Source organism: Daucus carota, chromosome 1 (assembly GCF_001625215.2).
Source record: "Daucus carota subsp. sativus chromosome 1, DH1 v3.0, whole genome shotgun sequence".
Taxonomy (NCBI): Eukaryota; Viridiplantae; Streptophyta; class Magnoliopsida; order Apiales; family Apiaceae; genus Daucus; species Daucus carota.
The window spans coordinates 27,955,851-27,982,878 of NC_030381.2; the positions used below are offsets into that span (position 1 = coordinate 27,955,851).

Below are 27,028 nucleotides of genomic sequence, written 5' to 3' on the forward strand. Positions count from 1 at the left end.
AACAATTTAAAATATTAATAACATATTTATTCTAAAATATAACCGACCAATCTAGTGAACACCGTCAAAAAATAATATCGGAGGAATTCAACAAATTTTAGGTAATGTCCCACAACTCCAATTTAACCGTCCCACGCCCTATGAAAATATAAATAAAGTTTTCTACCGAACCTGACTAGAGGGATACAAACAAGAGTTCTTCATTTTACGAAGTTTATTGGCATTATAAATTTCCTTAAGATTAAAAATTAAATAATTGTTACAAAGTTTAACATAAGATTAAAAAAATTAAATTATTCCTCAGAAAACAATTTATATGTTAGTAAAACTTATTCTCCACAAAATCCAGAAGTAGCAAACAATATATACCACTACAGATGTTCATAGACTTATTAATTATGCAACAGCAAAGTATAAACTAGATACATGGACAAGCACCAAAGTTCAGTAATGTCTTACAATAACAACATATTACTCAGATGTTGTGATTTGAAGAGAAGATAGAAAGTATTCTCTTCAAAAGACACTGGAAATAATACATACTTCACCAGGTGCCTTTGGTATTAATAACACAGACAAACCGGAATGTTTAGGCAACTATGACTTAATTAGCACTAACCAAGTGCAGCCTAACCAAGTGCAGCCTCACAAACTCGTAGATGTAGAGTTTCCGATGGCTGCTAGTTGAATGGTAGTCATCAAGTAGATTCAGCAAAGCCTAGTTGAAGATTACCGTAGTCAAAGATGGTATGATATACACCCATGAAAACATCTCCAAGGATCCTGCAGAATTTTTTCTTGGCGTTAGAGACAATGGTTTTCTGAAATGCCATTCCAGAAGGGAAAAAAAAAAGTCTGTGGACGTAACACTTGTGTGTGAGGACATCAATGCAGCATGCCCTCTTTGACTTTTTAGTTACCTCAAATTGTAAGAATTAAAAACTCAGTATCTAATCCATTCGTCGACTTAAATTAAGTTGATACTAGTCAAACTAATTACGTATAGGCGATGCCTTGGGTTTTATTGTGAAGAAATGTATAGTAACATAGCAGATATTTAATGTATGGGTCCTATGGGACTTCATGGCAACACCCTCAATTTGAGTTGCAGCAAATTACACGGTATCATTTGACTTGAGTTGGGAGGTAATGTGAGAAAATACATTATACTTTGACTTGATTCTTAAGCAGATAAAGAAAAAGAGCAGCATAAAAATATAAACAGCAATATTACATACCACAGCGGGCCTTTTGGAGGTGGCACATCCAGAGCTATAAACCCACTAAGACAGACGGTAGCAACACCTTCTCCAGTTTTAAGTATATACTGAAACAAAACAAAAGACAAGGCAACTTGGAAATAAACCACTAAAGCAAGTACTTTTTGTTTACCAATTTTCATCTTGACCTTAACAATGGTAATATCAATCATTAGATGCTTTCTCTTATGGCGCCTCTTAACTTTAGCTTAGCGGTATAATACTAAAATAAACTCTGCCTAGTCAATGACTAATGCATGCATACATTGTGTCGAAAATGATAAGTATGCTGGCTTTACGAGAGTATCACAATGTGAAAAGCATTATCATCAAAACCTTTAGGATATTTGGAATTCAGGGAAAAAAAATCTTCAAACCTGTTCTGGGGTGAGACTGAAAGTTTTCTTTCCAATTGTAAATGTGATGTTTGGCATTTTGGAGAGGCTGTTGCAATCAATTACTGATTCTCCCATTGGACTTGGAAAACTTTCACAGAGCTGATAAAACGTAAATTAAATATTCAATGCCGCACAAACTAAATCATAAAAGAAGTTTCAAGAGTTACTTAAAGAGATAGTCTTAAATTGATCACCTGATTCACATAGTTAAGCACCGACTCCTTAGTTCCCTTTTGTTTCAGTTGAGTTGAGACCCAAGACACAAGCAGTTCGCATGCAGTGCATCCAAGGTCATCGCTAGAAGAAGCCTCCCCTTGGTCGGCCTTTTCGACAACTGTTTTAATGATTGAACTGAAACGAAAACTTCTATAATTGTCAACCATTGTCCAATAAGAAATTATGATTACAGGAGCAAAAATAACATCCGGTCATGTTAACTGAATCCACATATACATCAACAAATTATATTTGCTATTGGGTTTATAGGAACTTTATATACGTGCTAGTGGAAGTGCAACCAACCTAGGGTAACATTCGCTCTAAGAATTTGACTTTAAATGTTATACATTAATTACAAAATAACCTACAGCAATCCTCCCAGCCGACATTTCATCCATGAAATAACAGCCATAATGATTATAACAATTGTTTAAAAGCAAAATTGTGATCATAAAAGCTGTTGGGACATAGTAAAGCCAGATACTGTATATGAAATAGTTCAGATATCCAAACCTCTGATGTTTTCCATATGAGGAACACAAGCCAATTTGTGAACATACTACGTCAGGTCCCAACTGTAAGTAACATGATAAATAAATTATGATACTAAAGCTTAACTAAATAAGGATTAAATATACCATATACTTAAGAGATGCATGAAAAACAAACCCCTGATACTAGAAGATCCCATATCATTTCTCCATATTCAGACACAACTTCTTTACATTCCATGCTGACTATTCCTTCTGCTCCTATGGCATGGTTAATTTGGGTCACCACATTCTGAAGTTGATAGACCAACAAAGATTGTTAGGATTTCTCAACAGACTTTGGTAAAAAAAAAAAAAAAGGCTTTTTTCAAAAATACCCAAGTTAAATATTTTTTTCCCAAAAATATGATGCAACCACAATTGCAAGTTGCAACTGTTGCAACATGAAAAGCAAATAATTTCAACCAGGGTTGCAACCTCATATGCAACTTTGACCTTAATTTTTAAAAAAAGTTTGAAAACATAGGTATTTTTACAAATTTGCCAAAAACAAATAGCAGACAAAATAATTTCAATGTGAAAACCACATACGGGAGGGTAAGACCAGATATTCACTATAATGAATATATAACAAAAATGGAGACACTCCCTCACTTAATTCGTGATCAAATCACCATATTTGATGCAAAAATCTCTCTTGAACATGTCCTACAAAAATCTCTAGTCTTCTCATACACTCATTGCCAACAATCAACCGTTTCTATATGCACCATAACTTTTCCTATCATAATCAACTTAGAACCCTTATGTATAATAATTAATAATTACCAACTTCCTCATCTTAAATAGGAATTTTAATACAAATTAATATATTTTCACAAACCTTTTCTATCATAAATAAGAATACAACTCATATAGGAATGTGGGGCATATCCTACAAGCACTGCGTGCAATTTTTTCAAAAAGATAACTGACTTCATATTTTGAGAATCAGAAGAAATTCGGATCGGTTGATAAAAGGCAGGGAAACTAACAGTTGGACCAGCAAGCAAGGATGTCCCAGAATCCACAATAGCAGAACAACCTCCATCACAATAACCTGAGGGGAAAACATTGGAGACTCATAATCTGTTTTCCAACTAAGTCTAAGGTAATAAAACAAATAAAGAAATTAATTGACTTTTGTGCTCTTAACATTTATCACAAAAAGAAATTTACAGCTTATTAAAATGCCTGAAAATTTATTGACTAGATTAGACCTGAACCACAATAATATTCCTGTTAAGACTCCGAAGTCCTGTATTAGTATGTTTGGTTTAGATCACTTATTCAAACTTTCTAAATTGGTCATAAACATAGCTGGAAATGTTAACTTCCCATGCTGCTTTTAACCAAAACATCTTTTAGAAAAAAGACTAGTAGCAAGTAAGGATAGAAAAGTGAATGCTACACATTAAAATTTATCAAAAGTTCACTTTAAAACAAAAATTAAAAAATTGACCTGTCGACATATTTCCAATGAGAAAATCGCCCATATCAAACTGTGAAAAGAAAAAAAGATGATCAGCTTTAATAGAAGAATATAACAAAAAAATCAGATTAGATTACCACTTCATCTTTGAACAATACAAACCTGCCAGTAACCCTTATCAGTTATTGGAACGTAAGTGTGCTCCCCCTTGAAATGTTTTGGGTCAACACCACCAAAAACAAGCTCACCCCCCTCTTCTGCATCTGCATCTCGATTAAGCCAAAATGAGAATACCTCTTCCTTCACCAGACCCTGGTCCACCATATTGTACCTGCATTTTGTAGAAATTTAGATACATTAAAGACAGAAGCACAAAACAGGGAAAAGTCTCTCTTCAAGGATGTAAAGTTCTAAAAAACAACTGGGTCCAAAATGATACCAGGGTGGAACCACATTTCCGACAGAAATTTCCTGGAATCCAAGTCCAAGAATCCCATCAAATTTTGCCACTACAAAAGAAAGGCTTCCTTCTTTCGTAGTCTCAATGAAAACCTACATTAATAGTCAAGACCATCAGACTATTAATAAAAGGTCTCAAATTTGAGTTGAGTGTGAAAAAATGGCAGACGTACTTGATCCTTGATCAAAAGATCCCCAACTTCGACATTGTCTTGACTTAGGAAGCCAGAAACTGATCCTGATCCATAATTTATTGTAACCTTTTTTCCTACGATAAATCAATCAAACAATTCATGCATTCAAACTATTTATATATTATAAGCTTGATAGATTTTCTTATAGTAAACAACTTCGAGACTGAATGAAGCTTGATGTCTTTTACCATTTTCAGTATATGTACTAGATTTCTTTGATTTGTACTTGGGATGTAACCAGCAAGCAATCTGCACATAATTTTATATATTATGTGACTTTCCAAGTATGAGGAATGGAAGATAGTGAGTGTAAGTTTCCCTAATAACTCACCGAGAAGTAGCATTTTGATGATGGAACCCAGAGATTTGAACTCCCAGTATCAAATATGACAGTGAATTTCTGGAGAGGTGAGCCAATACCAATTTCTCCATAATATTGGGCATCCAAATAGTTTGTTAGAGATACAGTATCGATGTCCGAATCACCCAAACCAGTCTTCACATATTTACTATCTAGTTTACTACTTCTGGCAGCTTTAATGCTGTCGCGATCCAACTGCCGTTTTTTCAAACCAACTCTCAATAAACCATCAGAGGAAGCATTAATAAGAGTGCATGTGAAAGCCCATAAACAGAGAATTGTCCAAAGATACTTATTCCCCATGTTCTACGGATTCTGTTAATAAATGACTAAAAGTTAAATTGTGCGAATAACATGAAAAGAGAGCAGGCTAATCTAGATAATAAAAAATGCATACCAAATACAAAATGCTATAACTACAAAATAGAGTGATTTTGAATAAGACAGACAGAAGCCAAATCGGTTGAGAATCAATTACACTATTTATCAGGCAAAAAATATTGAAAACAAAGCTGCTGAAGGGAAAACAAAGTACTAAGTTATGATCAAGGATCACTAGCATCACAAACAGTGTATCAAGAAGCCAATTCTCGATTATGAAAACTCCTGAACAGAACTGGAGAGATAAGCGACAAAACCCCTAAATCAACTTGTAGATTTTATCAACCAACCATTTTTTATGAATCTGGTCCCTCTTGTTAAAACTTCAGTCCTCCACCTCAAAATTGGATAATTTCATTTAATCAACCCTAAGGGGGGTGTTTTAACAGCAAAAGAACTAAACTCAAGTCATTAACATATAACCTCGAAAACATAACAGCAGCTGATTCTCAGAGAGAAACTCAGTACTCATCACACCAAGAAGCAACTAAGAATCTCATTACCCTAACCATATCACAACAAAAAATTCTAAACAAGTCATGACCCATCAGACATAATCCACTTCACATCAAGTTGACCAAAGTTCAAGATTGATCAAAGTACTAACAAGGTTCATATGCTCAGTCCTCAACCTAAAAATATCATCTTATCTTTAATTCCAAGTTAAAACAGTGACAAGAAAGCACATACAAGGTGAGTTATTAACTATGATAAGAAAAGATTGGAGATCATAGGCTCAGGGTTGTGAAGAAATGAAGCGAGTTGATGTAAGAAAGGAGACGTGTACGTGGGAAAGATAAAAGTCATACCTTGGAGTGTTCACGAGGAGTAGTTTATGAGGTTGTACGTATGTGTAAGAACTCGAAGTGAGGAGGAGTGATATAAATAAGCAAAGGAGATAAAGATAAAATAATAATAATGGTATATGCTCAATGCTGCAGTGCTGCTTCACCCACCTCATCCCTCCCACCTAATAGTCATTCAAAGCACGGTTAAATTTCAACGATTCTACCGACTCAACGACGTGATTTGTCCATTCCATTTTTAAAATTACACTGATCATAAATGACATACAGTTAAACCTTTTTAAAATAATACTCTTAGGATGGGGAAAAAATATTATTTTATTGAATTTATTATTTTACGTGTACTGTACATCATCTCAAGCGTGTCATCAAAGGAAACATTTGAAGCAATCAACACTTTAAGGGGTCGTTTGGTTCGAAGGGTGGTATCGGGTTGGAATGAGGAATCGGGTTAAGCTGGTATGGGTTCGAGGTATCATATCTGATATCATGTGTTTGGTTGAGTGCTGGAATCAATATATACAATTTTTGTAAAAATAAGTTATTAATTTATATTAATTGAAAAAATTAATAAAATTATTATTGTTATATATTTTTGCATCATTGATTTAATTTTATATAAAATATTAATATTTGATTACTTAAATAAATACAAAAAAATAAAAAATAAATGGATTCTCATACCTCCATCTCATACCCACCTCCCTACCTAGGTATCAAAAACTCATACCTTGGGGGTCTAAGCTATGGGTTTGAGATTTAATTTTTCCCAACCAAACACCAGGTATGGGTTTGGAATGGACAAACTCCATACCTGATTCCACATACCCATGAACCAAACGACCCCTAAACAATTACTCCTTCCATTCCAAAATAATAGTCGCTTTGACTTTGTGCACGTATTTTGAGGTGTAAAATAACCATACTTCTACACATTATATTTGAAATTTTATTTTTCTGAATAAAAATTTAAAATCTCTATTTTTATTCAGAAAAAGAAAATTTCAAAAATAACATGTGCAAGTATGTTTTTTTTGCACTTCAAAATACGTGCACAAAGTCAAAGCGACTATTATTTTGGAATGGAGGGAGTACTTGTTACAGCATGAGCAAAATATATCGGGAGTTATTTATGTTTTACATAAAGTCAAGGATGAGGTTAATTTTGGCCTTGGTGGAAGGAAGAAACAAGCTACCATAGATTCATATCTTTTTCTTTCACACGATTCATATCTTAAAAAGAACTGAAATTTATAATTCATATAGAGTACATTATATTACTTTACATATTACCTGGGCCTTTAATGAATTTCTAAATTTTTATTATCTTATACTTTTAGCGAAAATATTACTTTACAACATTGGCCCAAGTTAGGACCGACAAAATTTATTACTTAAGTGAGGTTATTATTTTATTGGATATTACTTAATTGAGATTTAACTGTATATCATAATTTTTATATTTATAAAAGTATATCACTTTTTGAATTGACGATAAAAAATATAATTTTTGCCGCAAGGGTTGGTTCAGCTGGTTAAAGAGTGGACTTGTATCCTGGTCACAAGTTCAACTCCCGAAAGAGGAAGAAATTTGTGATTATGTCTCAGCCGTGCGCACCCGAACATAACGGTTGCGAGTTCCTACGTTAAATAATATATATATATATATATATATATATATATATAATTTATTAATTTTTTGTGAATAAATGATATGATGTATTTATATAATTTTTACAGACATAATTGATTAATATGTGTGTTGTGTATGATGCAAACCTCATGATAACAAAAATCCGAAATGCATTTATTTTTAAAATGTGTATAGTTTAGAATATCCATTTTAGAAATTGTATGTCTGTTTTTTCGAAATATATTACTCATTCCAAAAATTTGTATTCCACAATACCTATTTCCGGGATGTTTTAATAATTTGTATTGATATAAACGATTTTCCATCGCAAATTTGTATATACATATCATACACTCTGCCTTTCAAGTGTTTGACTAATGCCTGTGAAACACTTGTTATAGTATTATTCTTGTTTTCATCCTTATGCAAGATTATACTTGTTCTCCCTGATATCACTATGCATGTTTTTTGGTTTTATCTTACACAGACTAACTTGTTCATGCTTGTACCATTTCAGGCTCCATTAGTAGAAACTATGTTACAAGTTAGTCCTGTTCTCGTAAAATTATATACTGCATTCTTATTCGCTACTGGCTAGTATCGGTTAGACATTCTATGCGATAAACAGAAATCGTGTTCATGTGTTTATAAGATAATAACCTATCGAAATTGAAAAAAGAGACTAAGAACAATGGTATAAAAGATTGAAAAAAGAGACGAAGAACAATGGTATAAAAAAGTAACGAGTCCACTATAAAACTGTCCCCTTGGAACGTATTTCACCAGTTGAACGAATAGCCTCCCATGACAAAACGGGTTATTCATAATTCAGCTTGTGATGTTGATGTCCTAGAATTCTTCTTATGTTGTTGCTTCTCCTGTTTGGATATAGTATCATTGATTCACATTCTTGAAGCATCCTTAGAAATGCGTACTTCATTGCAGGTCCTATAATCATGGTTCCCCGGAGTCTTAGGTGGGCTGCCTGTGGTGCCATCTCTGTAATGGCCCTGATTCGCTAGTTTTCTTTATTGACGAATTATGTGGGAAATCTGCAGGACCTTCGAAAGACGTTAGTGTGTGCTGTGATCAATTTAATTTCTGTCTGAGAAGTTTCTGGTTGATTAATCACAAGCTAAAAGATGCTAATCTACGCTGCTGTGGTTCTGTCTATCTTCATTAGGCCGCCGAAGACATTCACAGGGTGATGATCCACCTTGTTGGCAAATTGTCTTGCAGAAATAAGCTTAACATCATTTAAGCTATTTATCAAACAACTACAATTATAACTAACCAAATAAAGAAATCTTCTAAGATGAACATCGAATTACCCGTGCCTCCAACAGTTTTGCCACCTAATCTCTAGCCACAAAACTGAACCCATATCGACATGATGCCAAACCCCCATACTGTACCAAAGAGATTCTACCACCTCTTTGCAAGAACTACAGGACACCAAGATGTGCAAAATAGACTCTGGAGCCCTTCTACAAATAGGATGACATCCACAATTTTTTCTCTTATCGAACCATAGTTGGCAGGCACCCTACAACTGCATCCACGAGTGATTCTTTTGCCTTCGTTGGTATTTTTAATTGCCACAGATTCTCCAGAAACCCAAATCTAGTTCCCCTTCTTCAGTAAATACTGAATCTTTTGCATATAAACTAACCCCAGTTCTGCTGTTTTAAGAGCCACCCAAGTTAATGTCCAGGGAAATAACAATTCAGTCAAAGGAATCCCAAACAGGTCGCAAAGTACACAAATTTAATGACATGATCTTTATTTCAAAAGTATGATTCTCAATAAGGAAAAGCAAAAAATGAGATGATCCGCTCATGCGATGAACTTAAATGTTATCGTATATAAGAACAAATAGCATGCCATATATGTAGCTAACACTATAATGCATGCATAGAGTTGTGATTCTCTCTATTATGTTAATTCTGCACTTAAGGTAACTGACAAACAACAACAAACACTCCAGTCTTGCAAGAGGATTTTCAGGCAAGTCCTGTATGCAGAGCTAACTTTTGTGCTATTCGGGTCCTGAGGAACTTGGATCATGTTTTGAAGCTCTGAGATCCGGTGTTCTTAAAGCTGCATAAGCATGAGTATTATTCGTCTCAAGTACTTTGCCTTCAACTACATTAAGAGGAAGCATGAAACAGTTACCAGAATTTTCTTGCTAGCAATGACTAAACATGTAAGAGCATCTCCAACAAATTAGCATTAGCTATATGATGCCTTAAACTATAATTTTGAGGAATATGCTACAAAAATCCACTTCAACAGAGTCTTAGTCATTCCCTTGAACTTTTAGAATCCACTTTTCATTCCTCATAAATTGGTAAGGGCTAACACATTCCTCATTTGGTTTTTAATGATAAAAATTCAGTTCTCACCTATGGCGCACTCTTTCCCACATTTTTTACATTATCTTTTTGCTAATAGATTTTGAATTTAATACTATAACAATAACAAGGAACACAAATAGAGATTATTGTTGGAGTTGTCATTCAATATAGAGTCCTTATTTTTTATAAATTGAATTGTTTATTATATATATATTTGGGGAACCTCACTAGGATACTGCTCGAGATGCTCTAATTATGCAAATGCAGAAAGAAATTATATTTCAGGATTTAAGATGCATCTTACAATGTCGCAGCTATTTCGAAAAAGTTACAGGAAAAATTCAAAGAGCTTTACATTTGACATCACAATCACATAAAGTAGAATTTAAAGTTCTGACATACACACTTAACATGTAACCAGTGTGGTTATAAGCGTGCTTAAAGCTTGTAATCCAAACTGAGGCTTAAGCAAAGCTCACATGTCGGGATTCGCTTTCCAAAATCCCAGGGATAAAGCTTTGATTTAACGTGCTTACTAACAAAGTGCAGAGTGCAAAAAAAAAAAAAAAACTAAGAAACGCGCTTTATGTGTAGAAGCGAGTTTTGATCAGATCTGAACAATATTTTAAAAAGTGCGCCAATATGGTAGTTAACATCCATTCCACAACTAATAGTGGCCAATGCAAACAAAATTGTATCGTCAGATCATCTACTAGGAGTAAGGAAAAACTGACGAGATTGAAGAGGAATTTCAGCATGAGAATAAGGAAAAATAGGAGTTGAACTTGTGGAGAACAAGCATCTTGATCCTAATTATGATGAAGATTTAGGTGATTTCGACGACAAAGAACATGTTGATGCAGAAATTTAGCTTTTGTTAGCTTCTAACATGCCTTAAATTATCATGAAACAACGACCTAAGAACAACTTAGTCTGCACTTCAGGTTACTGTTATTAATTGGAAGGTCTAGTATTTACACATATTCAAAATATATAACTAATATAGTGCACTTAGTTCTGAGAGGCCCACACATAAGCTACAGGAGGCCCCTTGAGCTTCGCTGCACTTTTTGCCTTTGAAAACACTGGGTGAAACAAAATGATATCCAGGCTACCATAAATTAAAGACAAAAGTACATAATTATACATAAGACATGAAGAATGTTCTGTGTAATCCTGTTGATAAGATATGAAAAATGAATTAGGCAAATGCCGATGGTCTTATTAAAACATAATTATACATATTTTTATATTGAAACTATAGCTGGACTAGTAAAAGCATATCCTTAAAAAGCAGAGTCCTTCTTCTGGAATTGAGTCCTTTACTAATAGACATCTTTTATGCACAAAAAGTATAAGAAGGGACCTAGGCAACCTTGGCAGAAATTTGAAAAAGATCAACATATCATTGAAGAGTTCCAATTCTTGAAAAAAGGGGCTTAAAATCTTAGGGTCAATAAAGCATAAGAGACAAGATGGCTACACATCATACACTTTGTCCTCAAAATCGTAGATTTCACGAAAAGATTTTATCGCTTGCTCGGTGATGCTACACTAGTCATAGCGATAAAAAATTGGTTCCCGCACTAAGAAAACAATGGATCCACAGACATGGAGCAATTTTATTATGATCACAATGGAGTTGGTAATTGTATAACATTTTGCTGCTTAAGCTTTGTGAAAAGGATTTTTAACTTGTATATGAATATGATCTAAAAGAAATATATAGCAACAACTAACCAACAGGCACGTAATGCTAGATAGCATTACAAACAAAATTGGTTTGGCATATATAATTGGTAGTTAATTAACTGCACTAAACAACATACCTTCTCAACCGTCAAGATGCGCACAAGTGAACCCATCGGCAACAAGTTTTATAACTGCATCCCTGAACCTCAAATAGTCATCTAGTTTATTGTAAACCTGATGAGAAATTCTAGCATAGCCCGTAATAGGATTAACCTCACCATCTTCTGGAGCTCTGTAATAAATAGGCACTTCTACCTTATAACTATTTCTCAAGTGGGTCCTCAAATTCAAAGCATCTGCATCACTTGAAATCCCTAAAGAAACTGGCAGTCCTACCATAACCATACTTGAAGACATCTCTGGTGGCGAACCAAGATTCGTACCCCAAGCATTCACCAGCATATCCCCCATTTCCACAACTTTCTCATGATTCCTCTTCCTTATACCCTCAATCCCACCTTCAAACCTATTCACAAACTCCATGACCTCAGGCACGACAACCTGAGCACTATAATCCCTAGTGCCAATCCATCCACTCTCAACAGCTATCCCATTACCATACTCATGTGAAACCACCGGATGATGCAAATCTTTCATCTTGTCCGTGTTCGCACAATGCAAAAACGCAACAGAAGGCGGACAAAAGAACCACTTATGTAAATTACTAGTATAAAAATCGGCACCAATATCATTCACATCAATCTCAACATTCCCAATAGCATGCGCCCCATCCACAAAAATAAAATCAACTCCCTCATCCCGACACAATTGTACCAACTCTTTAACCGGAATAACCACACTAGGCATCGACGTAATATGATCAATCACAGCCAACCTAACCTTCTTACCCCCCACCTTCCCCAAATCCAAAGCCTTCTTAAACTCATCAACAATATCATCATTACACAACAAAGGAAAAGGCAATTTCACTTCAATCACCCGCCCGCCTGCCCGCTTAACATAAGCATGGACAGACTTCTTGACAGCACCATAAGCATAATGCAACATAACCGCCGCATCACCAAGATCAAACTTTGACTCAATAAAACACCAAGAAACATGCTGAAGAACAACAGCCGCAGCAGTAGTGGCATTATCAACAACACAAACCTCATCGACACTGTTAGCGCAGATAAGGTGTTTGATGAAATGCCTAGTCGAAAGAATAGACGGTTTGAGGGTATTGTAGTAGTAATGATCAGGCTGTTTGAGCCACTGGAGCTGGTGGTGCTGATGGGCTGCGATAACTGAAGATGGGCAGGACCCAAAACTGCCGTTGTTGATCCGGGCGACTGATGGATCATGGTGGGAGAACTCAGACTCAAGCTCAGAGGGACTCATCAGAGCTGAAGATGGTGGCTTTGATGGTGAATCATTGCCCGTTTTGATTGTTATGAGATGGGGTTGAGGTGGTGTTTGAAGAGAGGATCAGAATTCACAAGTGGTGAGATGTGATATGCTGGCCGGAGATGCATACATGAGTTGTTTCTAGTGGTGTTTATTGCGTATGCAAATACTGCACTTGCACTATTTTATTTCGAATGTGTGAGAGAGATGGGGAAAGAACGTATAATTTTATCCAATACGTCAAGACAAGAAGTTGAGTACTAAAATCACCGGAGTGGCTCTTCTTAAGAGCATCTCCAATAAACTCTTTATCCAAGCTCTTAAAACAAAAATTAAAGAACATGAGCAAAAATGGCACTCCAGCAACCTCTTAGTAACTCTTTAAAAAGTTAAGAAAAGTTAAGAGGCTCTTCTCTCTCCTCATTTGTAGGAGCGGATGCCCAGCTCTTAACTCATATTTTATTAATAAAATTCATTCCGTCTAATCATTTCACACGTTTTCCCTCTCTTTTGCTTTGCTTTCCCTCTCTTTCGATTATACTTTTCCCTCCAACATTTTTGTGAACAAGAATATATATACTCTGGGTAGGTTCTTTTCACAACATCTGACTATCCATTTTCTCTTCTTCACAGCATGGTTTTTTTTGTCAAAGATTTTTAAACTTCAGATTGTTAAATTGATGGACTTTACAAACAGATCAAATGATTGTCGCTCATCACCACCGGCTATTGTTGATGGCCAGAATCACCAATCTCAGGTTTTTTCTTAAATTTTAGTTACTTTTTTTCCTTGAAATAGGTGTATAGAAATTTAATTTTTTCTTGATTCTAATTCAATTTTTATGAAATTGAGTTTTTAAAGCTTATATTTTAGATTTTGACGTAAAAGAATTGTGGTGGTACTTGATTCTTTTGATCTACTGTGGCTATTAAAATGACTGCATAGTTCAATGATTTTTGGGTGATTTTAAAAGCTGCAGACCCTCTCTTTTTTTAACTTGATAGGTGCACTTAAGGATGAATTACAGTGAACAAGTACCTTCTTTTCCAAATATGCTTGGTGCAGAATGTTTTGTATATGATGAATTTGCCAGACCAAATTTAAGTGCTCATCTCACACAAAGTCACGAAGAAGAAAATGCTGAAGTAATATCAATCTCATCTCAAGACTTTAGCTCACAAAAGGTGAAGGAGAAAAGACAACGAACCAGAAACTTTAGTAAGCAGGAGGATGAGCTACTAATCTCAGCATGGCAAAATGTATCATTTGATCCTATCACAGGGGTTGATCAAAAAAATGAAACTTACTGGCAAAGAGTGCACAGCTACTTTATGAAACATAAAGACTTTCAATCTGATCGTACCAGCTGTTCATTGATGCATCGTTGGTCCGTGATACAACTTGCCGTCAATAAATTTCAAGGATATTATAACCAAGTAGAAGGAAAAAGTGGGTGCTCTGAAGCTGATAAGGTAATTTTTTTCCTAGTAATTTGTATTTAATAGACTACTCACATGAATGATACAAGAGTTGTGGATTTTTTTAACAGATTAATAATGCGAAGGATATGTATAAAAATCTTTGCAAACACAACTTTTCTCTTGAGCACTGCTGGAATCTACTGAGACATTTGCCTAAATGGAATATTGAGTTTGGTACAAAGAAAGCAAAAATTTTCCAAAAGGACAGTCCAAAAGTTTCTTCTCCCTCAACTCCGGATTGTGAAATGTTAGGAAACTCAGCCTTTGAAAGGCCAATTGGGAGGAAAGCTGCAAAAGAAATCCAGAAAAAAAGAAAGAAATTAGACAATGAGTTCGGTGATTATGGTGGAGCTGCAATATTAGAGAAAATGATGGCTGATCAGAATGAATGCAGGAAACAAAGAAATGAGCATCTCAAAGAAATGCGACAGTTAGCAAAAGATAGAGATGAGCGCGAGAAGAGAAGAGCAGCGGCAGAACAAGATGAAGCTGATGCCAAAATAATGGCTATGGATACAAGTTCTATGGGGGCAATTGAAGTTGAGTATTTTAACTCCAGAAAACAAGAGATTATTGAAAGAAGGCGCAATTTGTTTGCTAAGTAATCACTACTTTCTTTATCAGAATATCTTTTGACAATTGATTTGGACTACAAATGTTTAAATGCCTCAACATTTTTGGAATATATGTATTTGACAATTGTATGGTTTAATATCAGCTCATTATGCACATTTTGGAATGATCAATGTTGTTTGTTTTGTTTATTAGTTTTGCTCTCATTGCGGCTAACAGAAAACTATAGATGGTTAAAGAATAAATAATAAATCTATAAACAACTTTCCAGAATGCAAACAAGCCCAACAAATTCATTCTTTTCCTATGTCTGTTGTCTGCATAATGTACATAAAGAAAATTGCTTTAGTCAATTCTTGTGCTTTTTAACTAGGGAAGCTCTAAGAGCAAGTTGGTCGAATGTTAAGCATTCACCACCAGTCTTGATCCAGGAGTTAACAGAGAAGTGTGGCTCTTCTGGCTTGGCTTCTGCCATGAGTTCACTCAGAGGCTCAAAGCAACAACTAATTTCTATGATTTAATTGTCTACTTTAATCAGGAAGCTAAATTAACAAATAAGCACATAAATTCATCAAAAAGAACTAAATAACCAAAGCAGATATACTCATTAAGAGTATCAAAAAACACCCTTTTAGCTCCAGATGAAATCAACCTATTTAGTCCATACAAATTAACCTATCCTCTCCCAGGTGATTCATAACCAGGTAAGCCAAGTCTTAGCTCACATGAAGAGAAACTCAGCAACTAATTTCTATAATTTACAAGATTTTAAATGAATATTTTAAAAGATTTAAAAATCTATAGAAGAGCGATATTGCAGATAGCCAACAGAGCAACGATATATTAGTTCTGCATAAACCAGAACCTTAACAAATGTTAATAACAGTTATGTTTAACTAATGTCAATAGCAGTTATAGATGAAAAAAACATAGTAAGGACCAGAAACATTCATAAAAGGAGCACATCAAACAGAACCTACCACGCTGCTGTAGGGCAGTTTTTCCATCTCCAATGCATACAATCTATGCTGCCTAGCATCCCCGGAAAACCACGCTGCTTAGCAACCTCCATCAATCTATTAATATCAGCACTATTTGGCTTTCTTAAGTACTGCTCACCAAAAATCTGCACAATTGCTGTGACAAATTTTTTTAAACTTTCAATTGCGGTGCTTTCACCAATTCGAATATAGTCATCAATTGCATCTGCAGGGACTCCATATGCAATAATTCTTAATGCTGCAGTTATCTTTTGGAGTGATGATAGACCAAGAATTCCTGCTGCATTATATCTTTGCACGAAGTAGGGATCATGTGACTCAATCGCAGCTTGAATTCGAACAAATAATGATCTTCTCATACGAAATCTCCTACGAAAAATATAATCCGGATATGTAGGATTATCACTGAAATAATCACGATAGATAAGTTGATTACCTAAATCTCTATTACGGCGAATCATACGGTGGTTGAACACTGATCCTCCATGACGAACTACCCTCGAACTACTTCTGCGAATGAGTTCCGAAAATGAAGCCAGAGCAATATTCATTTCATCCTCTTCCTCCACTTCTTCTTGAACCAAATATGCTATGATATCATCAGGATCCATTATAAAAGAAATTGATATGAAATATGAAGCAAGTGAAGTGATAACTTTGATTTATAAAAGATAAATTATGAAGCAGGTGACTTGATAAAGCAAGACTTTTTAGTTTTTATATACTGCATATTGGCACATATTACCGTTGGAAGAAAGGGACGTTGGCAGTACAGTAGTGGAGTTCAAAATATGAATTTAATATAAATAGAGAATAAGGATAAAGAGTGTTGTTGGAGTTGGACACGGGAATCTATGTAATAACTTGTTAGGAGCCACATTATTTATATTATTTTTAAGAGGATGTTAGGAGCCTATTGGAGATGCTCTAACTTCTTTAATAGTCCGACTCCCGTATTTAAGATTAATTATCAATTTTTCTGTTTTTAAATCTTCATTCTCTCGCCGGTTATGTTATTTTTGCTCTTTTTTACTCTTCCATCTTCTCTTCATATTTTTAATAAGATCAAAATCTAAATTTCATGAATGAGAATCTTGTTAAATATCTTCTTATCAAGATTTTTAGACATGCCCATATTTTTGAAATATTATTATGTTATATTTCAAATTTTGTGTGTACTTATGATTGTTTGCAGAATATTTACAAGACTAGCATCAAATCCTAGGACGGTGATAAATATTGTAAGAACTCGTTTTTGGTAACAAAAATTTGTTCATATTTTAAAAATATTTGTTATTTCTATATCAATTAATGTAATTGATGCGGTAGTTGTGAACACTAGACTATAATTGATGCGGTAGTTGTGAACACTAGACTATAGACGATGTTCATGTCATTGCTAATTTCAATGTTACAAAATGATTATTTATTTAGCTCGTCTTTTATTTCACAGTAAGATAGTAGTTGAAAATTCGGAAATTTGATCCGACTGACTTCTGATTAGTATTTTTATTAATAAAATCATTTCTTTATAATAAAAAATCACCATGAGTGCTATTCTTTCATAGCCCACTTTGGAGAGGATTGTAGTAACAATCTTTTCATGATTTTTTGTTATTGAAAAATATGACAATGAACTAATTTATACGTATCATTTATATATAAAATATTTATTATTTTTATTATAAATTTTTTTAAAAGAGTGTCGTTTAGTAGTATTAGTTTATATGAATATCATCTAATTTTGACGGGATGATATTTAATATGATCAAAAATTAATCCGTTTCATTAAAAATATCTATCATTAGACAAAAAGTATGTTATACTAGGTTTTTGTTATTATTGCAACTTAAAAATAATTTAATCATGATGGAGATTAAAATATAAGATCACTGATCCAAAACGTGGAGTAATTATTAATATTATTGCTATATGATTTTAAGTGTGTGATTTAAAAATAAATGGTTTCACGAGAATAAATATCTATATTTTTCGAAAAATATATTATCATATTATATTGAGAAATTATGAATGGTACCATTATGTAATTGGCTTCTTCAAGTGGTACCATTTTGTGTTTTTGACTTACAAGCGGTACCACTCAGTTTATGATCCGTTAACGATACTACCGTTCCGTCCATTAAAACGTTAAAAACATTAATTGACTGTGTTTATCTCGTATTTTTCCTTTAAAAAACACATAAAATACAACTGATATCCGTATTTTTTCTTTGTGTTTTTTGTTTAGGGTTTAGGGTTACTCCTCCTTTCGATCCTCAGTCACCATCAGCACCAAAGATTTCAACTCAGCCTTCATGCCCTTCTGCCACTACCGACTCCGGCGAAATCGCCGCAACGACAACACCCGTTCTTTACAAAATCAACCCCTCACCCTTACTCGACCTCTCCTATTTCACTTCCCAGACCTGTTCCCAGTCATCGCCCCGACCGACCGCCAGATCAAACCCAATCACCACCAAATTACATCGCAAGCACAAGATACAAACATAGTCATACCAACTCACTTAATATATGTATATAAATCAACCCACCTCGCACCCACCTGGCACCTGGATCAAGCTTCTGGATCGGTTGAATTAGTGCTCAAAACCTAATCTTCTTTTTTGCTCTGTAACCCACCGCCTCTGTTGTACGTATAAATTGAATATCTGCTTTGTTTTTTATTTGATTCTCATTCAGCTATACACACACATGCACACAAAAAAGAAAAAAAAAATACGAATATCATATGTATTTTATGTGTTTTTAAAGGAAAAATACGAACTAAATATGGTCAACTAACGTTATTAACGTTTTAATGGACGGAATGGTAGTATTGTTAACGGCTCATAAACTGAGTGACACCACTTGTAAGTCAAAAACATGAAATAGTACCATTTAGAGAAGCCAAATACACAATGATATCATTCATAGTTTTCATATTATATTTCCTCCCTATTTTTTAGTTGTTCACTGTTAGTAATTAATAGTGAAATTAATCATTTATTTATCAGAAGTTATGGATAAGTCTTTTATTCTTTAAAAAGCTGAAAATGACATTTTGAATAAATTTTATATCCTCTATATCTGTAATCATATAATTTTTATATACTTTTTCAGTTATATAATTTATATAAAATATAGTCAAAAAAATTTCATTTTGAGCATTTAAAAGATGAAAATTGTACAACTAAAAAGAGAGGAGGTATAAAATTTAACGAAATCATTTCATAAAGAAATCGGATCATGGGTAACTCCGAATATATTCGGTTCTGAACTCCTCAAGTTGTCCCTGAAAGAATCCGTTGCTACAGTATGCTGCTGCTATTTATGTACAGATTCATGTAAAATCTCTTTTGCTCAGATTCCACAAAAAGGTATCATCTTTACAATCTTCTTCACAAATCTTTTGGTGGGGTTTTCTTGGTTTGTGATTTTGGATTCGTTTCTGCCCTGTACTGTTTACTTGTGTTATTTGATTTGTTAGTACCTATATGTGTGTAAGTACATAAATGGATGGGATAGGTATTTTGGGTTTTGGTTGATTGTTGTTGTGTTTTCTTGTTTGTTTGGTGTTGGGTTTTAGTTTTTAGCTGGAAAAGAATGCATCTTGGTGTGTGCTGATCTTGTGTGTTTGTTCATTGTTGTATAGAGGAAAATGGGTTTGAGTAATGATTTTTTTGTGGAATAATGGGAGGCCTGCCTAATGGGAAGTTCCGGCATTACATTTTGTATGTTTAGGAAAATGACATGACTGTCAGGTTTGGTTCTTCGTAGTTGGTTGTCTGGCCTTTTTTTAGGATTTTGTTTGAAGGGGCCTCAAAGTCGGTTAATAATAGAAATCATTGAGCTCCTCAATTGTCAGCTACTTTCGTAATCCGAGGTCCACTCCACTCCCAAAGCTTTATTCTGTCCCGGATCCTCCTCCTCTTCTGAAAAACAGGAAGGAGAAGGATCTTCTTTTGGTGGATCCCTCTTGTTACCGAACTTCTCCTCAGGAGGATAGATGGGGCAATTGTACAAGTTCATGAAGAGGGCTGGACGAGTGGAATGAGGAGATGAAGCAGGGCCTAGCAATAGGGCTAAATAGAAACTAAACGGTCCAAATCCGGTGCTGCATTAGTTTAGGGAGCAGCGTGATAATAGCTGCTCCGCATCCCTAAGCGCACTGCCCTACTAGGCAGCCTGCTTGCTCCCCTTTCTTCAGCTCTTTATGCCACCTTTATCCTTGTTAGAAAATTGAAAATGTAAATTTATCAAGTATGCATTAATTAGAAAGTCAGAAGAAGATAATTCTAAGATGATGAAAGATTATCTTTCAGTTTCAGAAAGAAAGATGGTATATGCTGGGGCAGGACTTTGGCTTGAATACTTTTTGATTTCTGTTAGTATAAAACTACCAATGTCCCATGTTTAAACAAAGAGTAGAAGTATTTTGGTTATGATGAAAACTGATACATATAATAGTTTGTTTATAAGAAATGAATGCGTTTGTTGACTTATAATATTGAATGAATAAGTATGGAGATGTAATATTCTATTTACAATAGAAATTTTGATTTGTGATATCTGTTTGGATAGAAAAGAAGATATTTTGACTTCTGAAAAAACAAATTAATTTTATGTGATTTAGGACATGGCTGGGAAGAAGGTTATTGCTATATGTCTATCAGGTGGTGAGTTTGAGAAGGACGAGGATGGCAATTTGTTTTATATAGGAGGGGATGCACATGCCATGGAAGTTGACGATGAAATGACATATGATAATTTCATAACAGAGGTAGCGGAGATGTTCAACTACAGCACCATGGCCATGTCTATCAAATATTTCCTTTTGGATAATAAGAAGACGCTTATTTCAATTTCAAATGATAAAGATCTGAAACGCATGATTAAATTCCATGGTGACTGCAACACCACCGACATATATGTTATGAATGAAGAAGTTGTCACTGCAGATGTCTCAAGCATGCCTGGGAGTAGGTAGTTACCTTGCTGACTTGTGTTATAGTTGAATCTTACCTGTTCAGGTTAGACATTGGGAACATGTATATTGCAGGTCAAGCAGGACAAGTTTGTCTGAAGATGGGATTTTTGTTGATGCTCCTGCTAGTCTTGGGGATGATATTTTTGGTGACTCAAGTGAACCCAGTCTCCTGCTTGATGCGAACTTTGATATTGGAGATGATTCAAACAATGTGGATGCCCTTTTTGATATACCTAGTGATCTGCCTCTGCCTCTCCTAACTTATAATGGTGAAAAGCACGTGAAAGCCGCACAACAGTGGCAGAACATTATAACAGGTGTTGGCCAAAGGTTTAACAGTGTACATGAGTTCCGCGAGTCCTTGCGTAAATATGCCATTGCACATCAGTTTGCTTTTAGGTATAAGAAGAATGATAGTCACCGCGTGACTGTTAGGTGCAAGGTTGATAGTTGCCCATGGAGAATTCATGCATCAAGGTTGTCTACTACCCAACTAATTTGTATTAAGAAAATGGATTCAGCACATACATGTGAAGGAACTGCTGTACCAACTGGTCATCAGGCAACAAGAAGTTGGGTTGCAAGTGTGATCAAGGAGAAATTGAAGGAAGTTCCGAATTATAAACCCAGGGATATCGTTGAGGACATAAAGAATGAGTACGGAATTCAACTTAATTACTTTCAGGCGTGGCGTGGGAAAGAAATTGCCAAGGAGCAGCTTCAAGGTTCATATAAAGAGGCATATGGTCAGCTTCCCAGTTTATGTGATTCAATAATGGAGACAAATCCTGGCAGTCTTGCTACATTCACTACTAAGGATGACTCAAGCTTTCATCGCCTTTTTGTATCATTTCATGCATCAATTTATGGTTTCCAACATGGCTGTCGGCCTCTTCTTTTCCTTGATAGTGTAACCTTGAATTCGAAGTATCAAGGAACGTTGTTGACTGCAACTGCTGCTGATGGAAATGATGGTGTGTTTCCTGTTGCTTTTGCTGTAGTAGACGCAGAAACGAATGATAATTGGCATTGGTTTCTTGTGCAGCTCAAAAATGCCTTATCAACTTGTCGTGGTATAACTTTCGTGGCAGATAGAGAGAAGGGTATGAAGGAGTCAATTATCAACATATTTCAGGACCAGAATGTTTACCATGGTTACTGTTTGCATTACCTCTCAGAGAAACTTGTTAGAGATTTAAAGGGCCAGTTTTCCCTTGAAGTTAAGCGTCTCATGATAGAGGATTTATTTGCTGCAGCGTATGCAGGTACTCCCGAGGGCTTCCAAATATGTGCGGAGCGCATAAAAAATATTTCAGTTGAAGCTTACAATTGGATCAATCAAAATGAACCTGAGCATTGGGCCAATGCGTTCTTCCCAGGAGCAAGATATAACCATTTGACGTCAAACTTTGGGGATGAGTTCTACGGATGGGTATCAGAGGCACATGAACTTCCAATAACTCAGATGGTGGATGCTATACGGTGTAAGATGATGGATGTAATGTATGCCCGCAGGGTAGAATCCAGTCAATGGCTGACGAGGTTAACTCCGTTCATGGAGGAAAAGCTAAAGAAGGAGAGTGTCCATGTTCATCCACATCCTGTGTTAATCTCATCTGGCAACAAAGTTGAGGTTCATGGTGACTCCATTGAAGTTGTTGACATTGATAACTTCATTTGTAGTTGTAAAGGCTGGCAACTTACCGGATTGCCTTGCTGCCATACTATCCCCGTCATTGCTTGCCTTAATCGTGATCCATATGATTATTGTTCTGTATACTTCACTGCTGTGAACTACAGGTTAACATATTCAGAATCAGTGCATCCTATCCTCATTATTGATAAGGCGGTGAATGATTCCTCTCAGGGTGCATTGTCAGTGACAGTCAAAGCTCCTCCTACTCTTCGTCCACCAGGTCGGCCAGTGACAAAGAAAAGCAAATCTATAGGCAAACGTCAACTCCAATGTGGGAGATGCAAGGGCACTGGGCACAACAAGTCAACATGCAAGGAGTTATTAGGGACTTAGCCTGGGTAAGAAATAAGCTGAAGCCTTTCTACAAATTCACTACACTATCACAACCAGTTGCCTGTTGGATATATGTTATGGTAAAATAGGATTTTTTTTCTTCCTCTCCTGACCTTGTGTGTGTTCCCATTTTAGAAACTATAACTTTAGCAATTGATGATCAACCTCTGAAATCGCAGATAATGTCAATTGAGGGTAGTTGTTAAGAATTTGGTAGGTAACTGAAGCTTACTTAGTTGTTGGCATATGCGGCAAACTAAAACTATCACAGATCTAGTTGGTTCTGTAATTGCAAAAAATAATGACCTTCAATCAAAATTATATTCATAAATAATATAATGAAACGGACAGCACAAATTATAGGAGTTGAGTTGTCTCATTGTGATCATTAGAAAGGATGTTATTGTTGCTGACATCTGTTCAGTGCAGAGAAATCAATGTTCTATTTTTTGTTGATATCATTGATTATGTTGATAATAAGAAGTTATGGAGAAAAAGAATATATATATATAGGTTGTCTAATAAAATATACTAGATGCTTGATGTTTGTTTGAGATATTATAACTGTCAATGAAATATGTGTTTACCTAGTAAAGTTCCAACACTTTTGATGTCATTGGCCTCATTGAGGATATTGTTTGGTTGATCCATATAACAGTTGGAAGAGGCATTACCTGATTTCGAAACAAGTTCAAAGTTCTAGGGTACAATGATATATACTTTACCATTTATTTGACTGCACTATGACTTGTTTTTCCATTCTACGAAGGACAACTTGTAACTGATTTTGTCATTCTGCATTATAATTGTCTGATGTCATAAACAAAGTAACGGAAACTATAATCTCAGTTGAACTAATCATTATAGGCAGTGCTTTCTGAAGATAGCCTAATCACTCTCCTTTGCATGCTATGATAGTTCCGTCCTTTGTATTTGTATTCAGATTCTGGTATATATATATCATTAATCATTGAGGTGTAATCCTTGATATTCCCATGAAGTTACGAAATCTGTGTGACATTCATATACAATGATAGTTATAGTAATTCAGGGACCATGGCCCCTGCATTGGGTATAATATGCATTGAGGAGAGGCGGGTAACTGAATATCACTTCTTTTAAGAGAATTATGGTTAAAATTCACATTACATAGCTTCTCTATTTTGGTACAATGTAATTATGCTGTAATTGACGATTTTTTTGTAATTGAATTTGATGTTCATAGTTAATTTCCTAATGTCAAACTTTTCATGTACTACTTAGGTATTAGTAGCCAACAACCGTTGTTTGGCTTGTTTTGTTCAGTATCTAGACTAGTTGGTATATTTCACATCCCTGGATAGGAAATAAGTAGTTCAGTTACTGACAGGTAGTGAGATTTAACTATATTGTCTGGGAGTCGTAAACTTCACGACACCCATTCTTAAACTGTTAAGCTTGACATGGGTGTCAATGTCCTGTTATGGTTATTTTGATTTTGTCTTGTTGATAGAATTCGTTTTGACTCACCCTCAAGTCCTTGCCCTAAATTTGGATTATCAACTGCTTAGTGTATATTGATTATAACGACCTAGAATAGCAAAATTTTAAGTTTGAACTTCTCGTTGCAGGGTTGTATTTCGCAGACTGTTCCAAGACGATGTACCTGAGCTTCGAGGAAAAGCTTTTTTATTATTTTGCATGTCATTTTCGTAATTTCTTCTTTTCGCATTTAGAGGATGATATCAGGGAAGATAGATTTTAGAGTTTATCTGGCGCTATAGTAGTGACTTTGCCACGATTAATGTAAATAGCTGGAATGAGTGAATGATCTTACAAATTTTTTTTTTACATTAAGCCCCATCTTACAGTTTTTTGTTCTCCCACTTTTATTGATACTCCCTCTGTTAGAATATAATAGTCGTTTGACTTTTTTTCACGTATTTTTAAGAGTTTTGACTGTACACTTGTAAATATTATTTTTAAAATTTTTTTGTGAATAAAAATTAGTGTCATATTTTTATTCACAAAAAGTAATTTTTAAAGATAATATTTTTAAGTGTTCGGTCAAAACTCTTAAAAGTCGTGAAAAAAAGTCAGGCGACTATTATATCCTAACAAGAGAGAGTATTATTCTGTAAATTAGTCGGTCAAAGACTAACTAGTTCAAGATCTCTGGAGTTGTACTGCACATTCTCAGTTACTAGAAGTATGGAGTAGTTCTTAGTTAGAGTAGTACTTCAACTTGTGTAGTACATACATTTGTTGGTTAGCTGTCTCAATATAGTAGTACTTGATCTTTAAAAGATACATGTAGTACACTAAAGACTAAGTAGTACTTGGTGTACTGGCAAGTGTTACAACATCTTCCTTATTCAATTTGTATATATAGTGTTCTTTGCAAGACTATGTTCATCTCAGTACATAGCAACATAGACACCTATGTTGTGCTTAGACATGCTTGTCGTGTACTTTTGTGTTTGTGGATCCCGAATCCGTACCAGCCTCATGCTCAATGTACGCGGTGTTGAAGTTATGTGCATTGAGATTCACTAGTATATCAAACTACTGCAGTTGCACTGCATGAGACAATCTGATCAAGTATACCTGTATGTTGTGTTATCGGAGTTCTGGTTTTTCATTGTCGGAGTTTGGGTTTTCCGAAGGTAAATGACGGAAGAGGATAGACGGGGACGAGGCGGAGCCTGAAATGGATGGTTGAACACCTACATTATGGTGTGACTATTCTTTCCATGCACTGCCTCTTCCCTGGCTACCCACTCCATATCTTTCACTTCATGTCTTGGTATATTCATCTGTAGCAATCATTATTGTTTGTTCTGCATATACCCCCTTTAGTTTCATATTAAATTATTTATCAATCTTTTTCTTTTACCCTTCGGCTTTTAGTTGGCTCGGGCGGACCTACATTGAGAGTAACGGGAGATGGCCTCCGAATCTTATATTCGTAATTACATCCCTCTAACAGAGTAGTATACATATGAAAATTAAGAAAAAATTGTAGAATCCATTAATATTTAATTTATAAAATAAGTTTAGTGGAAGAATATAGGTAATGTAGTTAATTAATTATGAGTATATTATAAAATTTTATTATTTTGAGGATATATATATAATTGAGTGAGATGTTCCAAAATGACGGGGGATGAAATAAGCGAAATTTATACAGTGTCATGTAGCTAGTTTTTTCTAAATTTTAAAATATACTGGCACAGCCCATTAAAATTAAAGTTCATCAGTTAAATTTAGGATTAAAACCTGTTACCTGTTATAGTTTATACGCACATCCTTCGTTCAAAACTTGAGGAGAAGAACTCGAAATGATAAATTATTTATTACTTTTCTTTTTATTATGTGATGCTGACTTTAAAAAAAATTGTTTTGTGTCATAGTAAAATTTATTTCAGATTTGCAACTGTTTAATTATTGACATTATTTTGCTTTTATTAATTTTTAAACTTCTTATTATATTTAAAATGTGAAGTTTTATTCAGTCAATCATATCGTATGATCACGTTTACAAGTTCCCGATCTATTTTTATGAACGAAATGAAACAAAACCAGATATATTTTTATGAACGAAATGAAACAAAAGTGGAATAAATGAATTCTTAATAACAGAATTTCTTTAAAATGAAAGTTAAGAAATTGAATCGAAACCTTATATATACGTGGCTCTGAATCCCCCTACTTTTAGAATGATTGTGCGAAAAGAAAAAGATAAATTATTTTTCATTACTCATTTCGTTTTAATTTATTTGTTTTTGATATTAGATATTTTTTAGGATACAGTGACTAAGGTTTAACTGGTAACTAATGATTATCCTC

General features: G+C 34.8%; 5 protein-coding genes across 7 annotated transcripts; 2 read left to right on the forward strand and 3 right to left on the reverse strand.

The window, feature by feature from the left end:
• Positions 1 to 352: 352 nt before the first annotated feature.
• Positions 353 to 6,201, reverse strand: LOC108204766 (aspartic proteinase A1). Its single transcript, XM_017374370.2, has 14 exons — positions 6,043 to 6,201; positions 4,823 to 5,167; positions 4,680 to 4,740; positions 4,471 to 4,565; positions 4,278 to 4,390; positions 4,001 to 4,169; positions 3,869 to 3,908; positions 3,402 to 3,466; positions 2,546 to 2,659; positions 2,390 to 2,451; positions 1,852 to 2,008; positions 1,637 to 1,756; positions 1,239 to 1,327; positions 353 to 783 (listed from the first exon to the last, which is right to left on the reverse strand). The coding sequence occupies exons 2-14, from the start codon at positions 5,153 to 5,155 to the stop codon at positions 699 to 701; spliced, it is 1,503 nt and encodes a 500-aa protein (XP_017229859.1). The 5' UTR covers positions 5,156 to 5,167; positions 6,043 to 6,201; the 3' UTR covers positions 353 to 698.
• Positions 6,202 to 9,430: 3,229 nt separating this feature from the next.
• LOC108204925 (probable L-cysteine desulfhydrase, chloroplastic) lies at positions 9,431 to 13,357 on the reverse strand. 2 transcript variants are annotated; one of them, XM_017374617.2, is made up of 2 exons: positions 11,859 to 13,357; positions 9,431 to 9,817 (listed from the first exon to the last, which is right to left on the reverse strand). In XM_017374617.2, the coding sequence occupies exon 1, from the start codon at positions 13,120 to 13,122 to the stop codon at positions 11,863 to 11,865; it is 1,260 nt and encodes a 419-aa protein (XP_017230106.1). In that variant the 5' UTR covers positions 13,123 to 13,357; the 3' UTR covers positions 9,431 to 9,817; positions 11,859 to 11,862. The 2 variants fall into 2 exon arrangements, with proteins under 2 accessions (XP_017230106.1, XP_017230107.1); XM_017374618.2 differs by having other exon boundaries at positions 9,431 to 9,772; positions 11,859 to 13,356.
• Positions 13,358 to 13,584: 227 nt separating this feature from the next.
• On the forward strand, positions 13,585 to 15,348 carry LOC108204927 (glutathione S-transferase T3). 2 transcript variants are annotated; one of them, XM_017374622.2, is made up of 4 exons: positions 13,585 to 13,713; positions 13,826 to 13,886; positions 14,134 to 14,601; positions 14,679 to 15,348. In XM_017374622.2, exons 3-4 carry the CDS (start codon positions 14,146 to 14,148, stop codon positions 15,213 to 15,215), a joined length of 993 nt encoding a protein of 330 aa, XP_017230111.2. In that variant the 5' UTR covers positions 13,585 to 13,713; positions 13,826 to 13,886; positions 14,134 to 14,145; the 3' UTR covers positions 15,216 to 15,348. The 2 variants fall into 2 exon arrangements, with proteins under 2 accessions (XP_017230111.2, XP_017230110.2); XM_017374621.2 differs by lacking the exon at positions 13,585 to 13,713 and having other exon boundaries at positions 13,721 to 13,886.
• Positions 14,759 to 16,884, reverse strand: LOC108204928 (uncharacterized). Its single transcript, XM_017374624.2, has 2 exons — positions 16,164 to 16,884; positions 14,759 to 14,898 (listed from the first exon to the last, which is right to left on the reverse strand). Exons 1-2 carry the CDS (start codon positions 16,793 to 16,795, stop codon positions 14,868 to 14,870), a joined length of 663 nt encoding a protein of 220 aa, XP_017230113.1. The 5' UTR covers positions 16,796 to 16,884; the 3' UTR covers positions 14,759 to 14,867.
• A 2,537-nt stretch (positions 16,885 to 19,421) lies between these two features.
• LOC108206358 (uncharacterized) lies at positions 19,422 to 25,030 on the forward strand. The gene is made up of 4 exons (XM_017376671.2): positions 19,422 to 19,561; positions 20,818 to 21,167; positions 21,244 to 23,205; positions 24,811 to 25,030. The coding sequence occupies exons 2-3, from the start codon at positions 20,821 to 20,823 to the stop codon at positions 23,198 to 23,200; spliced, it is 2,304 nt and encodes a 767-aa protein (XP_017232160.1). The 5' UTR covers positions 19,422 to 19,561; positions 20,818 to 20,820; the 3' UTR covers positions 23,201 to 23,205; positions 24,811 to 25,030.
• Positions 25,031 to 27,028: the final 1,998 nt, after the last annotated feature.

What these genes read in the sequence shown, in the direction of transcription:
- LOC108204766 (XM_017374370.2), bottom strand. Translation starts at nt 5,155, where the DNA reads ATGGGGAATAAGTATCTTTGGACAATTCTCTGTTTATGGGCTTTCACA. An exon ending in CATCAAAATGCTACTTCTCG is followed by an intron (nt 4,741 to 4,822) that starts GTGAGTTATTAG and finishes AATTATGTGCAG; the next exon opens with ATTGCTTGCTGGTTACATCC. An exon ending in TCAGTCTCACCCCAGAACAG is followed by an intron (nt 1,328 to 1,636) that starts GTTTGAAGATTT and finishes GTTTTGTTTCAG; the next exon opens with TATATACTTAAAACTGGAGA.
- LOC108204925 (XM_017374617.2), bottom strand. Translation starts at nt 13,122, where the DNA reads ATGAGTCCCTCTGAGCTTGAGTCTGAGTTCTCCCACCATGATCCATCA.
- LOC108204927 (XM_017374621.2), top strand. Translation starts at nt 13,809, where the DNA reads ATGGACTTTACAAACAGATCAAATGATTGTCGCTCATCACCACCGGCT. An exon ending in GCCAGAATCACCAATCTCAG is followed by an intron (nt 13,887 to 14,133) that starts GTTTTTTCTTAA and finishes TTAACTTGATAG; the next exon opens with GTGCACTTAAGGATGAATTA. An exon ending in GGTGCTCTGAAGCTGATAAG is followed by an intron (nt 14,602 to 14,678) that starts GTAATTTTTTTC and finishes TTTTTTTAACAG; the next exon opens with ATTAATAATGCGAAGGATAT.
- LOC108204928 (XM_017374624.2), bottom strand. Translation starts at nt 16,795, where the DNA reads ATGGATCCTGATGATATCATAGCATATTTGGTTCAAGAAGAAGTGGAG. An exon ending in AACTGCCCTACAGCAGCGTG is followed by an intron (nt 14,899 to 16,163) that starts GTAGGTTCTGTT and finishes TTTCTTTTGCAG; the next exon opens with CTTTCCTCCCAATTGGCCTT.
- LOC108206358 (XM_017376671.2), top strand. Translation starts at nt 20,821, where the DNA reads ATGGCTGGGAAGAAGGTTATTGCTATATGTCTATCAGGTGGTGAGTTT. An exon ending in TCAAGCATGCCTGGGAGTAG is followed by an intron (nt 21,168 to 21,243) that starts GTAGTTACCTTG and finishes TGTATATTGCAG; the next exon opens with GTCAAGCAGGACAAGTTTGT.